This window comes from Balearica regulorum, chromosome 2 (genome assembly GCF_011004875.1).
Source record: "Balearica regulorum gibbericeps isolate bBalReg1 chromosome 2, bBalReg1.pri, whole genome shotgun sequence".
Lineage (NCBI taxonomy): Eukaryota > Metazoa > Chordata > Aves > Gruiformes > Gruidae > Balearica > Balearica regulorum.
The window spans coordinates 65,849,163-65,866,332 of record NC_046185.1 but is presented as its reverse complement, the minus strand read 5'-3'; the positions used below and the strand labels follow the sequence as shown (position 1 = coordinate 65,866,332).

At 41.6% G+C, this 17,170-nt stretch overlaps 2 protein-coding genes across 3 annotated transcripts; one reads left to right on the top strand and one right to left on the bottom strand.

Annotated features, from left to right (window-relative positions):
- Positions 1-570: 570 nt before the first annotated feature.
- On the bottom strand, positions 571-6,936 carry ACOT13 (acyl-CoA thioesterase 13). Of its 2 annotated transcripts, none has more exons than XM_075744575.1 (3): positions 6,803-6,936; positions 3,491-3,675; positions 571-1,300 (listed from the first exon to the last, which is right to left on the bottom strand). In XM_075744575.1, exons 1-3 carry the CDS (start codon positions 6,881-6,883, stop codon positions 1,144-1,146), a joined length of 423 nt encoding a protein of 140 aa, XP_075600690.1. In that variant the 5' UTR covers positions 6,884-6,936; the 3' UTR covers positions 571-1,143. The 2 variants fall into 2 exon arrangements, with proteins under 2 accessions (XP_075600690.1, XP_075600692.1); XM_075744577.1 differs by lacking the exon at positions 6,803-6,936 and adding an exon at positions 4,140-4,280.
- Positions 6,937-6,987: 51 nt separating this feature from the next.
- TDP2 (tyrosyl-DNA phosphodiesterase 2) lies at positions 6,988-14,383 on the top strand. Its single transcript, XM_075744574.1, has 7 exons — positions 6,988-7,233; positions 7,312-7,409; positions 10,170-10,337; positions 11,671-11,762; positions 12,237-12,355; positions 12,725-12,895; positions 13,732-14,383. The coding sequence occupies exons 1-7, from the start codon at positions 6,988-6,990 to the stop codon at positions 14,008-14,010; spliced, it is 1,173 nt and encodes a 390-aa protein (XP_075600689.1). The 3' UTR covers positions 14,011-14,383.
- The last annotated feature ends 2,787 nt before the right edge of the window (positions 14,384-17,170 follow it).

Sequence of the window (17,170 nt, the reverse complement as noted above, 5' to 3'; positions counted from 1 at the left end):
TAAAGACAATGTGTCATCTTCCATGCCAAAAAGAATTATGCATGCCCTTTACTAGCGTAGATTAACTTTTCCAAATCTTCCACCAGAGAAGAAAAACTGAGGTCATGTTTTATGTAAACTTGCACTGCATACGTAGCATCGCTGTTTTCATTACAGTGCGATAGCCTTCCCAAGATTGTTTATTGTCAGTTTGAAGAAAGCAGTTAAACCCGTCCACAACAGCGCATGAGGAGACAAGCCTTCAGCATGTCATGCAGGTGAACAGCAGCTTAACTCTACCACATTTGACCCAAATCAGACATCCACACCCTTAGCCTGATGAAAGGCTCACCAAATTTATTTTGATACATCTCTAGCTCTTAGCTGATGATTTTAAAACAAATACAGCCAGAACTTCAGGTAGGTAGAGGTGAAAAGCCCTGATGATTTAACTGCATTTTCACATTCAGGAATCACAGGTGATGAATTCTCAGGTGAATTTGTGTACAAGGGATCCACCACACCCCCTCTCGACCACTCCATGCTGGCAAGCTTTTACTGAGTGCAAAGAGATTACAAAACTATTAAATAATCTTTAAAAATGTAGTTTCAGAAAGCTTTATTGAATACTTTTGAATTTGTTACAGCATCGGTAAATTACATTCTGTATTAGCCTGCTTTACACTTTCAAACGTTTTCACGCTGTTATAGGAACTCTATACTACCATCCTACAGATCAAGTAGTTTAGATTTTAAGTGTATATAGTGGTGTTCGAATGTGACTGTGACGGGCCTGAAGACACAGTTGCTTTGTCACGTGATGACACAATGGGCAAAGAAAACAAAGATCTCCTAAAACGCTGTCATGCTGGTAAACCATATGGCTAGTCCAAAGGCTCTTCCCTTCTGCTATCCTGACCAAAAAAAGCCAGGTACATCCCCGTGCTATTATGCTCTGTTGTTCATTCCCAAAATAGGCAGTAATTTTAAGCTTGTAGCAATTCTGGTGGTAATTAAGAAATTTGTTCGTTTATTATGGAAGTGAGAGTAAATCACTTCATATAGACTATCACAACTTTGTGCAGATAATGTCTCATTGCATAAATGAGAAAATGATTCCATATGGCATTCTTAAACCCAACATTCTTTTTTAAATTACTTATATTAATTTCCTAGATACTTTGTATGTCTACCTTGTGCAATTAACTTTCCTGTCGCCTTATTTGTTAAATCCACGCTGGCAAATGCAATATTTCTTCCTTGCTTCAAAATCTGAGCTGTAATCAGTATCTCTTCTCCAATCTTAGCAGCAGAAGTGTATCTTCAATGAAGAACAAAATTAACAGGTAAGAGGCTGTACAGAGCACAAATCCAAGAATATCCCTTTATTTTAGATTATCATGAAGGGAATTAGCAACAGTGAGTAATAAAGACACATCTCCCTCCAACTGCCTGCTTGCAAATCCCCACTTTTTAAAGTCCTTGAGTTCCTCTAAGTACTGCAGTGGTGATTCGGTGTAAGGGTTTGCTGAGAAAATAGAGGATAGAAAGAAACCCATTGGCTTGGTTCTGAGGAACCAAGTTCTGTTCCATTTTCGAACAGAAACAATTGGGTATCAAAGATATCAGACAAATGTTCAGTTCCAAGTCTGATTCCAGCCACTGCTGGCTCCCTACAGCCTTTCTAAACCAGTCTGGCTGGTTCAGCTGCAGAATCTCTCTCTTACAAAGGCTCCAGAAGGTCACTTCTGTACGGAACCGAAGCATAGGTTAACTGCTTCCCATACTCTGGTCAGAAACAAGTCATGGAAATCTGGGAGGCCTTCAAACTTCCCAGGCTTAACGCTGTTTCCATTCATTAGATAACTCTTTGGTTTTATTTACATGAGTAGGAGGGTGTGCTTTTAAAACACACTCTGCAGGGAATGGGAAGAAATTCCTCCACAAAATGCCTGGAAAGAATTAGGAGGAACATGATTCAACCATGATCTGAGGTAAGGGAACAATATTCAAATGTTAGAGGAGAATGTGTAATTGCTGGACATAAATCTCACTGAGATAAATTTCATTAACCAGTCCATTTTTACACGTGACACCATGTCAAAAGTATGTCAGTCACACTTAATGCTGTGATGCAACACAAGCCCCATTAGTTGACAGGGAGCAGGGTTTCAGTCTTGTTTCATTCTCAGAGGCTGCTGCTGATCCTCTTAAAAAAAAGTTTCTCTGTTCCCCTCTGTTCTTTCCATTACTGAAATAGCTTCCTTGTGACAACCCTTTAAAAAGCTCCTTCCCAAAAAGGAAAAAAGTTGCATTATAGCATATATCACTTGTTCACTGAAAGCAGCAGTCTGGGTTAAACAAAGCTATTAATACTGCTTCAGATAACATTTCCTAAGGGTTATGCTACTCAGTCATTTTGGAGCACCTCCAGAGACAGCACTTTCTTAAGATTTTAGCTTGGGTAGGCATACTTGATAGTGTAAATAATTCCGATGTTGGCCTTCTGTTATACTACTGTAGGGAAAAAAACCTAATCATAGGAGAATTTCATGTTTTCATTTCCAGTAATTTCCTGGTCATGACAATGGCTGTATAAAGCTTAAAAAGATGCTCCAGTCCCACCCACCCAGTGGAGAAATCAGAAGGTGCTGGGGGAGAAAGGAGGGAACCTGGTAAAGATACAGAACACTCCACACACACTTTTAAAGCTTTTTTTTTTTGTTGGGTTGGTTTTTTTTAAAGACAGTACTTTTTCCAAGATTTTTTAATGCTCTGTGTTAGTTATTCCAAGTAGGATTACTTTAGTTCCAATCAGTCATCATCTCTTAATTAAAACTAAGGAAGCAAAGCTGACAAGCTATAATAGCATGATCAAAGGTTTCAGAACAACTGTTTTTTTTTTAAAGACACTGTGCTTTAAATTTGCAGTACAGGAAGAACTATTCTCAATATAAAACTGTCTTTAAATGACCCAGAGCAAAGGAATCATCCTCCAGTGAGAAATTCTGATTCAATCTGTAATTCACCTGCTATGTAAGCCTAAACCAGAGCTAAACAATCTCCTGTTTTAACATTTTTCCTGTTCTAACATTTTATGGGCTAATACTAAAAAAAGGGTTTATAGAAAGCTGGTTACTCTAGATTTTGGTGTTTGAGGATGCACTCTAACACATCTTCACAACTGAAGACAGAAGTTAAGCCAATTTTGTAAGACTAAAACTTACCACATTATCAACACCCCTTTACATTCTATGAATGAATGGGTATGGTCTCTTAAATGCTCTTAAAAACAAAAGCTTACAAAAGTTCAACTTGAATTCTGCAACTAAATGGCAATATGCCCAAATACATCCCCTCCTTAATTTATCAAAACAAGACTTCTGAAACCAAAGAAAACACCTTTTTTTAAGTGGGTACTACAGTACAGAAATTACGTACAATGGAATCAATACCGTGCTAGGGGAAGAAAAGTTAGTATATTCTGGTAAACATGGTAGATGATACCTACGTGATATTCATGTCCACGCTGACCCCAGGCACTCCTCTTTCTGTGTACAGCAATGCTGTTGTTGACACCACATCCACAAGCGTGGCTGTCAAACCTCCATGTAATGTGCCACCTCTGTTTGTATGCTCCTCCTCTACTTTCATTTCACAAACAATTTTTCCAGGAGTTGCGGAAAGAAGTTTCATCTGTATAACAAAAGGAATAAAAAGCTTACTGACAATAGTACCAACACCTGATACTGCCCTGAATCTAACTGAAAGTAAATTTTGTTTAATTCTGGACTCCTGAGACAAATTAAAAGATGGAAAATATAGTAATTCAATGTCACATTAGGGATTTCCATAAATTTTGAGCCAAAGATTGACATTTAAACTGTCAGCTTAACAAAACTTAATACTTGCTACAGTCTCAGGAATTGCTTTGAAGACAGCATTCTTCAATTTTCTTTTTGCTTGAATCTGTGACTGAAAAGCCACATTAGAGGGAACACAAAACTGCTCTGACCGTGCATACTGTAGTTGTGAAGGTGTATTTGTTAGCTCACAAAATGGAAATGAGACTGGCAGTAATTCATTAATCATTATACTAGAGCAACCTCAGTAAAAATCAGCATTTTGAAATGAGCCCTGGAAATGCTAATCAGTTTGGCATCCCTGAACTGAAATTCATACTCCTGGATAGAAGTATCCAAGGCAGTATCACACTGTACTACAGCATCATGACTTCCATATACGCATTTATTCCAGACCATAGGTGTTAAACAGAAAAATTGATACATCTCTGGTACCATGCTTCCCCTGTAACCAATGCAAGAAGCTGGATTTCTGAGACTAAGAAGTTACTACAGTTCAGTATTTTAAAATCTCTTTTTCAAGTTTCTTCAGTAAGTAGCACTACATTCAAAATCTGTAATATATTAAAAATCTGAAAACAGATGCAAAATTGGGGTAAGTTCAGCATGTTTATTTACACCTCTACCTAAGACTGTAAAGTATCTTTAGTCTGTGACAAGTGAAATGTGGGCATATTTATTATAATTCCTACTAATTTTCTAATTTTTTTACAAAGTTGTTTTTATATGTTTCCATACTGTATCAGCTGAGTTGATTTAAATCTTTTTAATCTTAAAAGGAATTAGGACTAAAATGTTTCCAGTTTCACTATTCCTTATTTATAATGCAGTATAAGAGCTCAGTTTCAGCCAATGTCCTTTTCTGATAGGCCAAAGTTTACCCAAATTTTGCAGAGAAATGATACTAAGATAAATGATGTACTACACAGTCCATCTACAAATGGAAAAAAGCTGGAATTAAGCAGAGAGGAAATCACTGAGGCAGTGTCCTAACATAGAAATAGCACCTTGATCAATGAAAATCCCAAGTTGTAACCAGGCATGCTGCGCTGCACTGACTGGATGCCTAAGATTCTGACAGAATTTCTAATGAGGACTTCACTGACACTTGACGCTGGGAGCAGATGGCTTCCACAACTGTCAGGGAGTGTTCAGATCCATCAGCGAGGCAAGGAAAGCATCTGGTTTCATTAGTCATTGCTCTGATCTGGTGCTAGCTGCCTGCTCTCCTTGACAAAAATAGTTCAGTATTTGAACGCTTCCAGGACTTAGCGAGAGCTGCTGGTTGTACTTCTCACAGTCCTTCTGTGCTTGTCCTCCCACACGTCTGTCTCGGTGAACAGTATATAGCTTCAGCTTCCAGCCTCTGCTACGATGCACTACTACTTTGAAGAAAGGGCTTTATAACCCACAGTTGTTAAGCCCTATGTAGATACCACATTGGAATTAAATCAGAAACTAAGTCTGATGCTGTAAGTAAAAAGTTTCAGACAAAAATCAGTCTTCTCCAGAACAGGAAAAATCTTGAGTTGTATTTAGTTTGGTAAGAAAGGCTTCAGGTATCTCCCAGAAAAACAGGAGACACTTAAAATTCAAACAATACTGTACTTTTATTGTTATTATTATGATGTCCATAGCATCATAATTGTAGAAGGAGATTGCAGAAAAAGTCTAAAAGTATTCCAGAGCAAGGTAGGAAACCTGTCTCCCAACGCTCACATCCATCCAGTTACCTTTATGAGTTGAAATACTGCATTTGCTCGTCATTTAGTAGGATTTTAAGGTAAAGGGGAATAAAGTTATAACAGTGGAGAGGTGACTAACAACTAATTAGACTCTTTATAAATAAATGAGCTTCTTAAACCTAAAGCTTTATACTTTTTATATAAAAAGACCAAAGTGTTTTGGGGAAACAAGATAACAGTTGCTTTGCAAATAATTACTTTCTATTAAATGTATCAGATCGTGGAGCTGTCAAAGCACTGCTTCCAATATTGCATTTGCTCCTCTAAAATGCAAAACATATAAATTTTGACATGGTTGGTTTTCTTAGATATATTTACAGCATCACTTCATGTCACAGTTACACAAATAAATAGAAATTAAATGGAGAATTCTAGCATTGCGAAATTTAGTAAGAATACTGAAAATGCTTCACAGGACCTCAAGAATACATCAGCTCTCTACTGCACACTACAAAATTTAAGACAACACAGTAACATCATTTCAACTTTTTTGATCATAACACAGCATTACATTAGAGCCGTACCGAATACATTTCTTTATGCTAGGCCTTGCGTAGAAACTCATAGAGCACTGAGGTGCTTGTGCGTTCAGTCTGACTTCAAGGTGAGGTGTGACATGTTATAACAAGCTATTTTTTTTATTTTTAAACAGAGAAGAGTAGTAATTTATTTCATAATTTCAGAGTCCTCAAAGTTAGCTTAGTTGCAGGTACTAGAAAGGGAAGCATGCTAGTTACTAAGTAACCCATGGAAGGTTATTCAGCACAATCCTTGTCTTCAGAAAGGTACTGGAAGGCAGTATTAAAAAGGCTTATTGAATAACAATTGTGCAGGCCTGCACCCCCGGGCTCCTGGAGTGCCCACAGCCATGCCAACCGCCCTGGGGGTTCGGCTAACCCCCCGCAGGCCTCGGCCTTCTCCAGCTCCGCCGCTGCCGGCCCGAGGCGGGAACTGCCCCGGCAGGACAGCACGGCTTCCCCAGACCTCGGCCGAGGCTCCAACAGCGAGACTGAGTGTAAGGAAACACACTTCACTCTGGTTCAGCCTTTTATTCCGGGAGGAGGAAAAACCGGCTTTTAAACGAGCAGCCCCACCTCGGGCCAAGCGCTGTCTCTCCAGTCAGAGGCTACCGTTAACGGCCAGGCGCCGGCGGGACGCCCTCCCGTGTGCCTCTTTTGGGGGCCCCGCCGCCCTCTCCCTGCGGCCCGCCCGTACCTTGCGGAGCACCCGGTCGAAGCCCTGCGACTCCACCATGTACTTCATGGCCTCCCTCAGGCTCTCCACCGTGAACCCCATGCTGCGCACCCCTCCGACGGACACCCTCCCGCGCCCCGGAACACCAACCCGGCGGGCGGAGCTTCCCCCCGCCTTCCGTCCGCAGCGCCTCGCCGCGGGGAGTCATGGAGGCGGCTGTGAGGCAGCCGGAGAAGGGCGAGGACGAGGCGGGCCGATGTCCACAGGCAGAAGAGCCGCCGCCTCTGAAGGAGGAGGAGGAGGAGGAAGAAGAAGAAGAAAAAGAGGAGGAGGAGGAGGCGTTGCACCTCGCCAAGCGGAGGAGGGTGCTGTGCTCCGAGTTCGCCACCATCACCAGCAGCGACGCGGCGGTGGCGCACACCTTCTTGGCCGACAACGACTGGCACATGCAGGTACGTCCGGGGGCAGCAGCGGGGGCGCGGGGCTGTCCCGGGGCGGCCCCTTCCCTGCCATCTGCCTCTGTGTTTCAGAGGGCGCTGAACGCCTATTTCGAGCCGCCGCTAGAGAAGAAGGAGGAGGCGGCGGCGGCAAGCGGGATGCTGCCGGTCTGCGGGGGGCCCGGGAGCTGGTAGGTAACCCCCGGGGCGGGGGGCGGTGTGTGACAGGAGGAGGCGGCGGATCGGGGGCGCTCGGCTTGGCGGGGTGGGGGTGAGGGGAGCGGAACCTTCCCGGCTGCAGGCGGGTTCTCCTGCGCTGGGAGGTGCAGGGGCCCCCACCCCCGGGGAGAGCCTCCCCCGGGAAGCAGCGCTCCTCTCTCCGCCTGACTTCGCACCTCTGCCGCCACGTGGTTGGGCAGGTAGTTTCTGTCCCGCACACTTACATAAGTTTCTGCACTAGTTCTCGCTGTTTCCCAAGGCTGCCCCCCCCAAGGGGAATATCCAGCTCCTCTTGAGATGCTGTCAGAATTGCAGACTGCACTTTCCCTCTGTGGATGCTTCAGCCACCTTCCTCTGGACTAGTAGATAAGTGAGCCTTTCAGAGAGGGGACAAGGTCATTTTCTTTTCATGGTCTTGTCTTGTCCAGTAATATGTTTACAGATTTTACTGTACATATGCACATTTGTATATGTGTAAATGGTACATGTATATCATATACTAGGTGTATGCATGTTTGTAGTTCTAGAAATAAAACTGACATGTACACGCACACCTCCCTAGATGTACCTGTGAAAGTCAGGGTCTAAGATCCTGTGTCTTACATACATTGACTGCCTCACAGCATACCTGTAGGGCATACCAAGGGTGTTGAACTGTTTGTGGAATTGAGCTTTTGCAGATCCCTGCTATTTACAGTCATGAGGGAAGCTTTTTTCCTGTAGATTTATTTATTACAGACTTGTATGTTATATAGAACAGCCCTTATGACCTTTATAGTTATGAATAAGCCGTATTTGATAACAGCATATCTGGTTTTGCTTGATATAACTAACTGCATGTGTGGAAAAAATGCAAGCCTACTGAACATTAGTGTTGGTCTCTAGGTAGTCCATGATGAGTCGGAATATATCTGTATCAAACTGGCTGCACCATTTTCTTTTCCAGCCTCTCTCTGTCTTCGCACTGTGGGTTTTGTCTTGAGCTGTTGTATGCAGGATGTGTTGGGAGGGAGGGCTGTTTGGACATGTGCCAGTCAGGGGAAGATCACTGCAAACCACACAGACTTTCAGATTTCATCTCCTAGCTCTTCAGGTTACAGTATAAATATAAAAAGTCATCATGGAAATATTGGAGGCATATACCATGTTATTTGCCTGCTTAAATATCCTTTAGCTTCCTCTCCTTTGTCTGCTTTTCTTTTTCTGTTCAGTTTAGATTACATGCGCATGGTAGCGGAATCTTATGTTGTTTGTGCAGCACCAAGTACAAAACCAGTACTAAGTTCTAGGGAATAGATTTGTTTTGGTTCAAGACCTTATTTTTATGTGGGCATACAAATTCTATGTTTAAAAACGAAACACTAGTATCCTAACTTTGCCAAAGCACAATTTGTCTAGTCTTAGCTCTACTGTTTAATGTGTTTTGTTACAGACTTTTCCTTTACTCAAGGAATTTACATTGGACCGCTGTTGTGGTTTAAACCCAGTGGGCAGCTCAGTCCCATGCAGCCACTTACTTCACCCCAGTAGGATGGGGTAGAGAATTGGAGGGATAAAAGTATTAAAACTCATAGGTTGAGATAAAACCAGTTCAATAAGTAAAGCAAAAGCCGCATATGCAAGCAAAGCAAGACAAGGAATTCATTCACCAGTTCCTATGGGCAGGCAGGTGTTCAGCCATCTCCAGGAGAGCAGGGCTCCATCATGCGTAACAGTTACTTGGGAAGACAAACGCCATCACTCCAAATGTTCCCTTTTCCTCCTTCTTCCCCCAGTTTTTATTGCTGAGCATGATGTCATATGGTATGGGATGTCCCTTTGGTGAATTTGGGTCAGCTGTCCTGGCTGTGTCCTCTCCCAACCTCTTGCTCACTTCCAGCCTACTTGCTGGTGGGGTAGCAGGACAAGCAGAGAAGGCCTTGACGCAATGTAAGCACTGCTCAGCCGCACATGACACATCCCTGTGATATCAACACTGGTTTGGTCACAGGTCTAAGACACAGCACCATATGAGCTGCTACAAAGAAAATTAAGTCTATCCCAGCCAAACCTAGTACAATCACATGTTAGCAGGTAGAATCTGGTTCTCTTTAGCAACAGTCCCCAAACAGTTACTGGGTGCTCAAACTTTGACAGTGTTTAGCCTTTATCAAATCAACAGGGTAGACGGGCCTGTGTTTTTGAGGTGGGATTTGAGGTGAGTATTCCCAAAGAAAAGGACTACCAATTTGTCACAGTGAGTTTGCACGTGTACCTCCCCAGGGGGTTTGGCAATTGGAAGAATCTCAACTGTACAAGGTTGGGCACATAAAAGCAAATCCTGTCTGCAGTTCTCTGTTTCTGATATATTGGAAAGTGTTTGAAAAGCTAATGTACACATCCTGCTTCTAGCATGGGGAAAGAGTTGAATTACTTAAGTGCTTTGGATTACATTGGTTGCCCTCTGGTTAACTTAGAGTGGTAAATGTTACCTTGTGTCTATAAGGAAGAGGAGAAACAACTTAGTTCACCTGTGTATTAAGGCTTTGTAGGACTGAGGTCTGTATGTTTTAGTTAATGCGCTTTTAAATTATGTTGACATCAATACATGTTAACTTTTTTGTTGGAAAGTTTTTAGATGGCCATCTGTAAGTTCTGATGAGTCTAAACCCCTTTCCTTTAGAAGATGAGGGAGGTAATTGCAGGAAGAATAGTATTATGCATGTTGACAAACAAGTAAACTCTCTCTTTAGTATTGACCTCACAGGAGATGCAACTACTAGTAATGCTGGTGTCAATAGTGCAGACTCAAGGCAACAAGAAGATGACAGCAGCTTCTCACTGATAACGTGGAACATTGATGGGTTGGATCTAGGAAATCTAAAAGAACGAGCTAGAGGAATCTGTTCTTATCTGGCATTGTAAGTAAAGCTTCATATTTGTATTGTCATTGTTAAAGGAGAAAACAAGCTTCTTGTTTTAGATACCTAGAAGTCTTCATGCCCAAATTATCTTAACGTTAGATGCCACAATACAATCACTCTATAAATCCTAAATAGCTGAATAAAAGTTGATACACTGGTTGAAAGAGGTGTGAACCTATGCAGCATCCCAAAGGTTAAATGTTTTGTGATGGCTACTTCAAAAAGCTTTTTTTGTAATGAGCAATAGTGTTCAAGTTGCAGTCATACATCAAGAGTATACTTCATACTTTCATCCTGTACATGAGAGAAGGATAAAACTGCATGAAACTTGTTTGTCTCATTCCAGTGGTATGAATAACCTCACACTAAAGCAAACTGTTTGAAACAACAAAAAAGATTTTTTTAGTGAAATATGAAAAGTGGCTCTCTTGCCATTACTGTTACTTGTCTGTTGAAAAAGAAAATGTGCGAGGCAAGGTAAAAGCAATAGAATCTGTGATTACCTTTTATAGTTCCACCAGTGGAAGCCTTCCATGAATATATTTATGAGCAATTTAACAATTACATAAATTGATTTAATACAGTAACTTAGCACTGTAAATTAAATTATTTAAACAAGTGATAATTTGGGTTCCTCTTAAAACAGCAGGAACCCCTTAACTAAATCAATTTTCACTTGATTTTGTTAATCTGGGGTGACAATATTTTTCTTCTGTAAATAAGACCTTAGGTTTGTCCTTCACCTGCTTAGAGCAGGGCTATTCAGCAGTGTAGCAAAAATAGGGACAGCTGTAAAGACATGTCTAAAATCAGCATTGTCAGGACTGCTGCCCCACACGAACTGTTACTGATTGCACAGCTCTAAGAAATAAGAGCTTGGTATTGATGAGATTGGAGAAAATGAATGGCAGGTTACCTGAGGGGATCTGTTGTGAGGGACTGAGGTGGTGGTTGGAATCTCCTGGAGAACTTAGATGCTGCAGAACATGTTCCAAAGCTGCTCTGCAGCTAGGTTGAATTCCTCGTGTATGTAGTATATGAAACCTCTTCAAATGTTTGTAAGTCATGCTTTTTATTACCATGTGAGTTCGATGTCCATAATAATCAGTTTCCTCACTTTTAACAATGGTGATGTGTCTACATGCTACTAAACATGATGGAGAGAGATTTTTCTTTTTTTTAAAAAAAAATTCTTGCAGTGTCTATGAAGATGAGGACCAGGTGCACCTGAAATCCCTGACCTTGTTCCTTCTGGCCTCAGAGTGTAACAGTACTACCTTTCGGTTAATTTAAATTTAGTTAATTTAAATTATTGTCTTGCCAATTTCAGATACAGTCCAGATGTTGTTTTTTTACAAGAGGTCATCCCACCACATCTCTGTCTTCTACAGATGAGAGCAGGCAGTTACACTATTATTCCAGGTAAGAAATAATCCTCAGTTTCTGAAGACAGAAACCATAAAAAGCAAGTTTGGTTTTATTCTGCCTCCCTTGCTAAAATCTCTGACAATTTGTAGGAATGAAAAGAGTAAGGTCAAGAAAGAAGCACTTAAATTACTTCCTGTGCTTTGATATCAGGATATAGTTTGTTGCAAATTATGCATGTGAAAAGCTTGCTTGCCTGGTGGCTTCCTCTGTATTTTGTCTGCATTTTGAAAGACTGATAGCAAGGGTAGCCAAAAAAGTTCCATAAGTAAGTAATTTCTTAAATATTTACATTTAAAAAAATATGAAAAATTCACACCGCTATTATGAAACTTAACTAATGACTTTGTACATCTTACACATTAATTTGATTCTGCCAGGTCATGGTAAAAAGGTCTCTTTAGGAACCTTAACTGCTTTATGGCACGGCAGAAGATATCCTTAACTGTTTCTTTCCCTGTTTCTCTTTAGGTAACGTGGATGGCTATTTCACTGCCATAATGTTGAAGAAATCAAGAGTGAAGCTACTGAAGCATGAGACAATACCTTTTCCAACAACCTCCATGATGAGGAACCTTTTGGTTGTGCATGTGAGTCAGTATGTACTAAACAGCTGTGTTTCTGCCTTCAAAGCAAAAAATCCCAGGAAAGACTGGACTGGCTTTACTCTAGGACAGTCTCAAACAGCAGAAAAACTCCAAACATACAAACCCAGTTGCATTTGATGCTAAGAAACTTAAATCTTTTATGTAAGTTACTGGCTGTACTTCATTTTCAAGTCTTATAACCTCTGAAAACATAACTAAAAGTCTGTTATCCTCCTGTAAGCCACTTTTCAATGTAAAACTAACATTAACCAGAGCTCTGTCATTCAGTAATTTACTCTGTGATTAGATTTTTGTCTTTGAACTTCTTATCGTGGTATGGATGGTAACATTGCCCCTCTGTTTCATGCACAGGTGAGCGTATCTGGTAATGAACTTTGTCTTATGACCTCTCATCTGGAGAGCACTAAAAGTCACTCTAAGGAGCGTTTGAAGCAGCTGCAAATAGTGTTAAACAAAATGCAGGAGGAGTCTGAGTCCACCACTGTTATATTTGGAGGGGATACAAACCTCAGAGACAGCGAGGTAACTAGAAATAAGCAACCTTGTTATTTTGAGAGGGTATTCTGACAAAATCTTCTCAGGCTCTTCTGTTGTCTTTATGAGAAATGACCTGCTTAGGCAGAACAGCAATATGCAACGTTTATTCTAATAAGTGGAAGCATGGCTAGGTAGAAGCTGCTGCTTTGCTGTGCTGAGGCATTGTTATAGCTGAGGTGATTCCCCCCCCCCTCCCCCGAGTAACAAAATGCTTTATTGGCAATGTTTATATCTGAGAAGATGCAGAGATAGTTGATGAAGTTTCGACTTCAAAGTATCTTCTCATTTTGAGAACCTGATCTTTACTTGCTCAACTCTCCCATTCTCAGAGAGTTAATGCGTGTAGAATCAATGAAAGAAGAGGGTGCTCTGGAGAAAGATCTTGGGAGTTTAAAATTAATCCCTCCTCATTGAGACATTTGAAATTAGAAGTAATTTTTGGCTGCTGATATTAAAAGGGGAATTTATGCATTATTACTGAAAGGTCAGTGTTCCATCTTTCCCTATCATGACATTCCATTGCAGTGAACTGGAACAACATTGTTTCAGAGAACACTGTGTTACTCCCATACCTCAAAATTTCAGACCTGAATGTTTATTTTGTAAGATGTTTTGGATGTAGCAAGTGCTAGAGGAATTGGTGATGCTTTAGAGTATCCTGAGAAATACCACAATTTAGAAACATCTCCAGTATCTTTGGTTTTAACAACTTATGTTTTGCAGAAAAAAAAGAGATGCTGTGACAACTGAGTTCTGGTTTTGAAGATAAAATTTGTGAATTCAGTATCTCATGGATTTTTTTTCTCCCCTTCTACCTTCAGGTTACTAAACTAGGCAACTTACCTAACAACATAATGGATATCTGGGAGTTTTTGGGTAAACCTCAGCACTGCCGCTATACTTGGGACACCCACTCCAACACCAACCTGGATGCAAGGTACAAGTGCAAGATGAGATTTGACCGCGTTTACTTTCGGCCTGCAGCAGAAGGACATATTATTCCACGAAGTATGGACTTAATTGGATTGGAAAAACTAGACTGTGGCAGGTTCCCTAGTGATCACTGGGGTCTTCTGTGTAATTTTGATGTGATATTATAAAAAAGAAAACAGGCTTCCATTGTTAGTTTTTAGGTGATTTATTCTTGCTTTTACAAAATTTTACCCTCTCAGTTTAAGTAGGGTGTACTTAAATTTTCAACCCTAACACATTCTCTGCTCCTGACTTCTGCTGGAATGGCTTCATTTCAAGACAGGGTTCCCTTTTCCTCATTGTACACATCTGTTCTTGAGTCATGTTTTAAAATATTTATATTTAACAATATATACAAATACAAAACCAAATTCTAGTTTTAAAATGGGAGGAAAAACCTGTAAATATGATTCATAAACATAGTTGATAGTTTAAAAGATACTTTTATTTTGGCTTGTATTATAATCTCATAATAAATGCTGCTTTTTTATTTTAAGAATACTTTTATTGTGCCTGCTTTTGTTTCTTTATAACTGTATCTTTTTTTAGAGTGTTTTGTATTGGCTTCTTAAGTTTGTGTTGTACGTGTGTACCCCTTCAGGCAAGACAGTGAAAGAGCTGTGGAAAGAATTACTAGATTCTCACAGAATAAGGGTTTCTTCAGTCAGAATTAAGGTAATATTGGACAGATTTAAGAATGATATACCTTCTGTTTGACAAGAAAAGGATATAGGCAGCTCCATGGAAGTTGTTCACTTGGGATGATGTATACCTTACTTTGTGTTTATTAACATGGATGTAAGTTGCAGATTAAAATGTATTCTCTTTCCAGTGAGCTTCTAGAAACAATGCTCTTATAAACTGCTGTGCAAAGCCTGAGCAGCTCTTGGTCTCACTGACTTTGCAAAAGATCAAACAGGCTTCTTACTTGAAGAACTGTATAGTCACTTGTAGAAGCTGTCGGTTTATAGATGGGCAAAATACTGAGCTGATTCAAAAGGGAAAGTCTCCTAAGTTTCTGATGTGAAGTTCAGTGCACTGGCATGGAGAGGAAGCACAGACAACCCCCATCAATGACATGTGTGAACACAGAGAGAGCCAGCCTAAAATCCTTTATTTCTTTGTTGTTTGTAAACTTCAGGCTTAAGACCAAAGACAAACAACTTGTGATTTCTGGACTTCTGTGGAGCCAAGCTCCCAGCCAGCCACTTGCTCAGTCCCCCCTTCCCCAGGGAGATGGGAGGAGGAAAGAGGAGAAACAGAGGCAAGAAAGCTCATGGGTTGAGATAAAGACAGGGAGATTGCTTACCACTTACCTTCATGGGCAAAAGAGACTTGATTTGGGGAAATTAATTTATGGCCAAGTAATATATATATTTAATTATTGATTCCCTGTATTGGGAAGCAAGATGATGAGCATTTAAATACTTAGGGGAAATGCCTTTCCTCTCTTTCCCAGGCTCAATGTCACCCCCAGCTCCTTTCCTTCCCTGTTGTTATGGCCGCAGGTCCTGCTCCGTCCCTTCAGCAAGGTGAGGAGCACCAAGAGAGGGTTATGGTCCGCACACAAATGTGCCTCTTGGCCCTGCCCTCCCCCTCCTGCGTCTCTGCTCCGGGGCAGGCCCTTTGAGGGCTAAGGCCGTGTGTGTTCTGTCATGGAGCACTTCCTCTGACCTTGGTGTTCGCTCTGCTGTTTCTCACTCTCCTTTTATTCCTTCTCCTCTGCTTGCCCAGCATTTTCTGCTCTGCCTTACGTATGCTTTCTCTGAGGAGCCACCACCTTGGCTGCAGGGCTCAGCCATGCTGTGGTGAGTCTGCTGCAACTGGTTGTGACTGACTTGGGGCAGCCCTGGCTGTTCCTCACAGAGGCCCCTGCAGCCCCCTGCCAGCACCTGGGCACCTGCACCCGATGCAACCTTCAAAACCCCCCCCCCCAAAAAAAACAACTGGATTCTCACATAGGCAAACAGCAGTGGCGCTCCCCTGCAGCCCTAGCTGCCCAGCAAGGAAAAATGCACTGACACCATTATTGCTTAGCCTAACGTGTCTGCCTGCATGCTCCAGCCAGCCAAGCGCCGAGGAAGGAGGAGCGTGTCCGGACATTGCCCTTCCCGCCTTGTCTTGCACCCTGCAAACATGGCGAGTGGGGCTCAGTGCAATACAGGGCAGTGGAAGACAAATTTGTGGATCCTCACCCTGAAATAGAACAGACTAGATTATTTCAGTTGGAAGGGACCTACGGCAATCATCTAGTCCAACTGTCTGACCACTTCGGGGCTGACCCAAAGGTAAAGCCTGTTGTTAAGGGCATTGTCCAAATGCCCCTTAAACCCTGACAGGCTTGGGGCATCGACTGCCTCTCTGGGAAGCCTGTTCCAGTGTTTGACCACCGTCTCAGTAAAGAAATTCTTCCTCATGTCCAGTCTGAACCTCCCCTGAATAGGATGCTGAAGAGTCGGATCCTTAACCAGCTCCTTCTCCTCCCAGGAACAGGGAGGCCTGAGGTTGGTGTGGTTTTCCATTGATTCAACAGGAGGCCTAGGTGACCTTACTAAACAAGCAAATAAACTTCAGGATGTTAATTCGCTTCCACAGAAGTCAGGTGCAGAAATCTCCAGTTTTGCTTTCGCTTCTTTAAACATCAAACCCCAAATTCCTTTACTAAAGATGAAAGGGGCTGGCCTGTTTTGGGAACGATGTCCAAACCCTCACATCCTGATTACTCTCAACGTATCCCATTTTTATAATCTCAGCTTCAAAAACAAGGAAGGAGAAGTCACTGATACTTTTTTTAACTTGTGTTGGGCCTGTGATCTCTTCTTTCTATTCCCAAATAAATAGTTCTATAAAAAAGTGAAAAATATCCACAACTGTCAGGATTTTCCTTCTGGTTTTCAAACGGGGCTGGTGCAGTCATGCTGACTTGCTGCATGCTCTCTTCTTCCTCTCCAAGAGCCTTCAAAGAAATGTCATGGGGTTTGTTTTCATCGCTGATGCCTCCTCCCTGTCCCTGGTAGGTACAGCCAAAGGATACGTGGGGAAGGTGAAGGCAGGGGATGATAGTTTAACTTTCCCAAAGATTTTGGAAAAGGGGAAAGCACAATAAACTCATGCTTCGCCACAAGAAACACCGGTTTACGTGACCTCCTGGATTATGGTTGGTTTTGTTTATGTGGCTACACCTTCTGGACTATTTTGGAAGATATGAAAAAGGCTGACTACTGTTGTTCTAGGATAAGTTTTTAATTTGGGGAAGAAAGAACTGAGAAAAAAGAGTTCAGAGCAGCG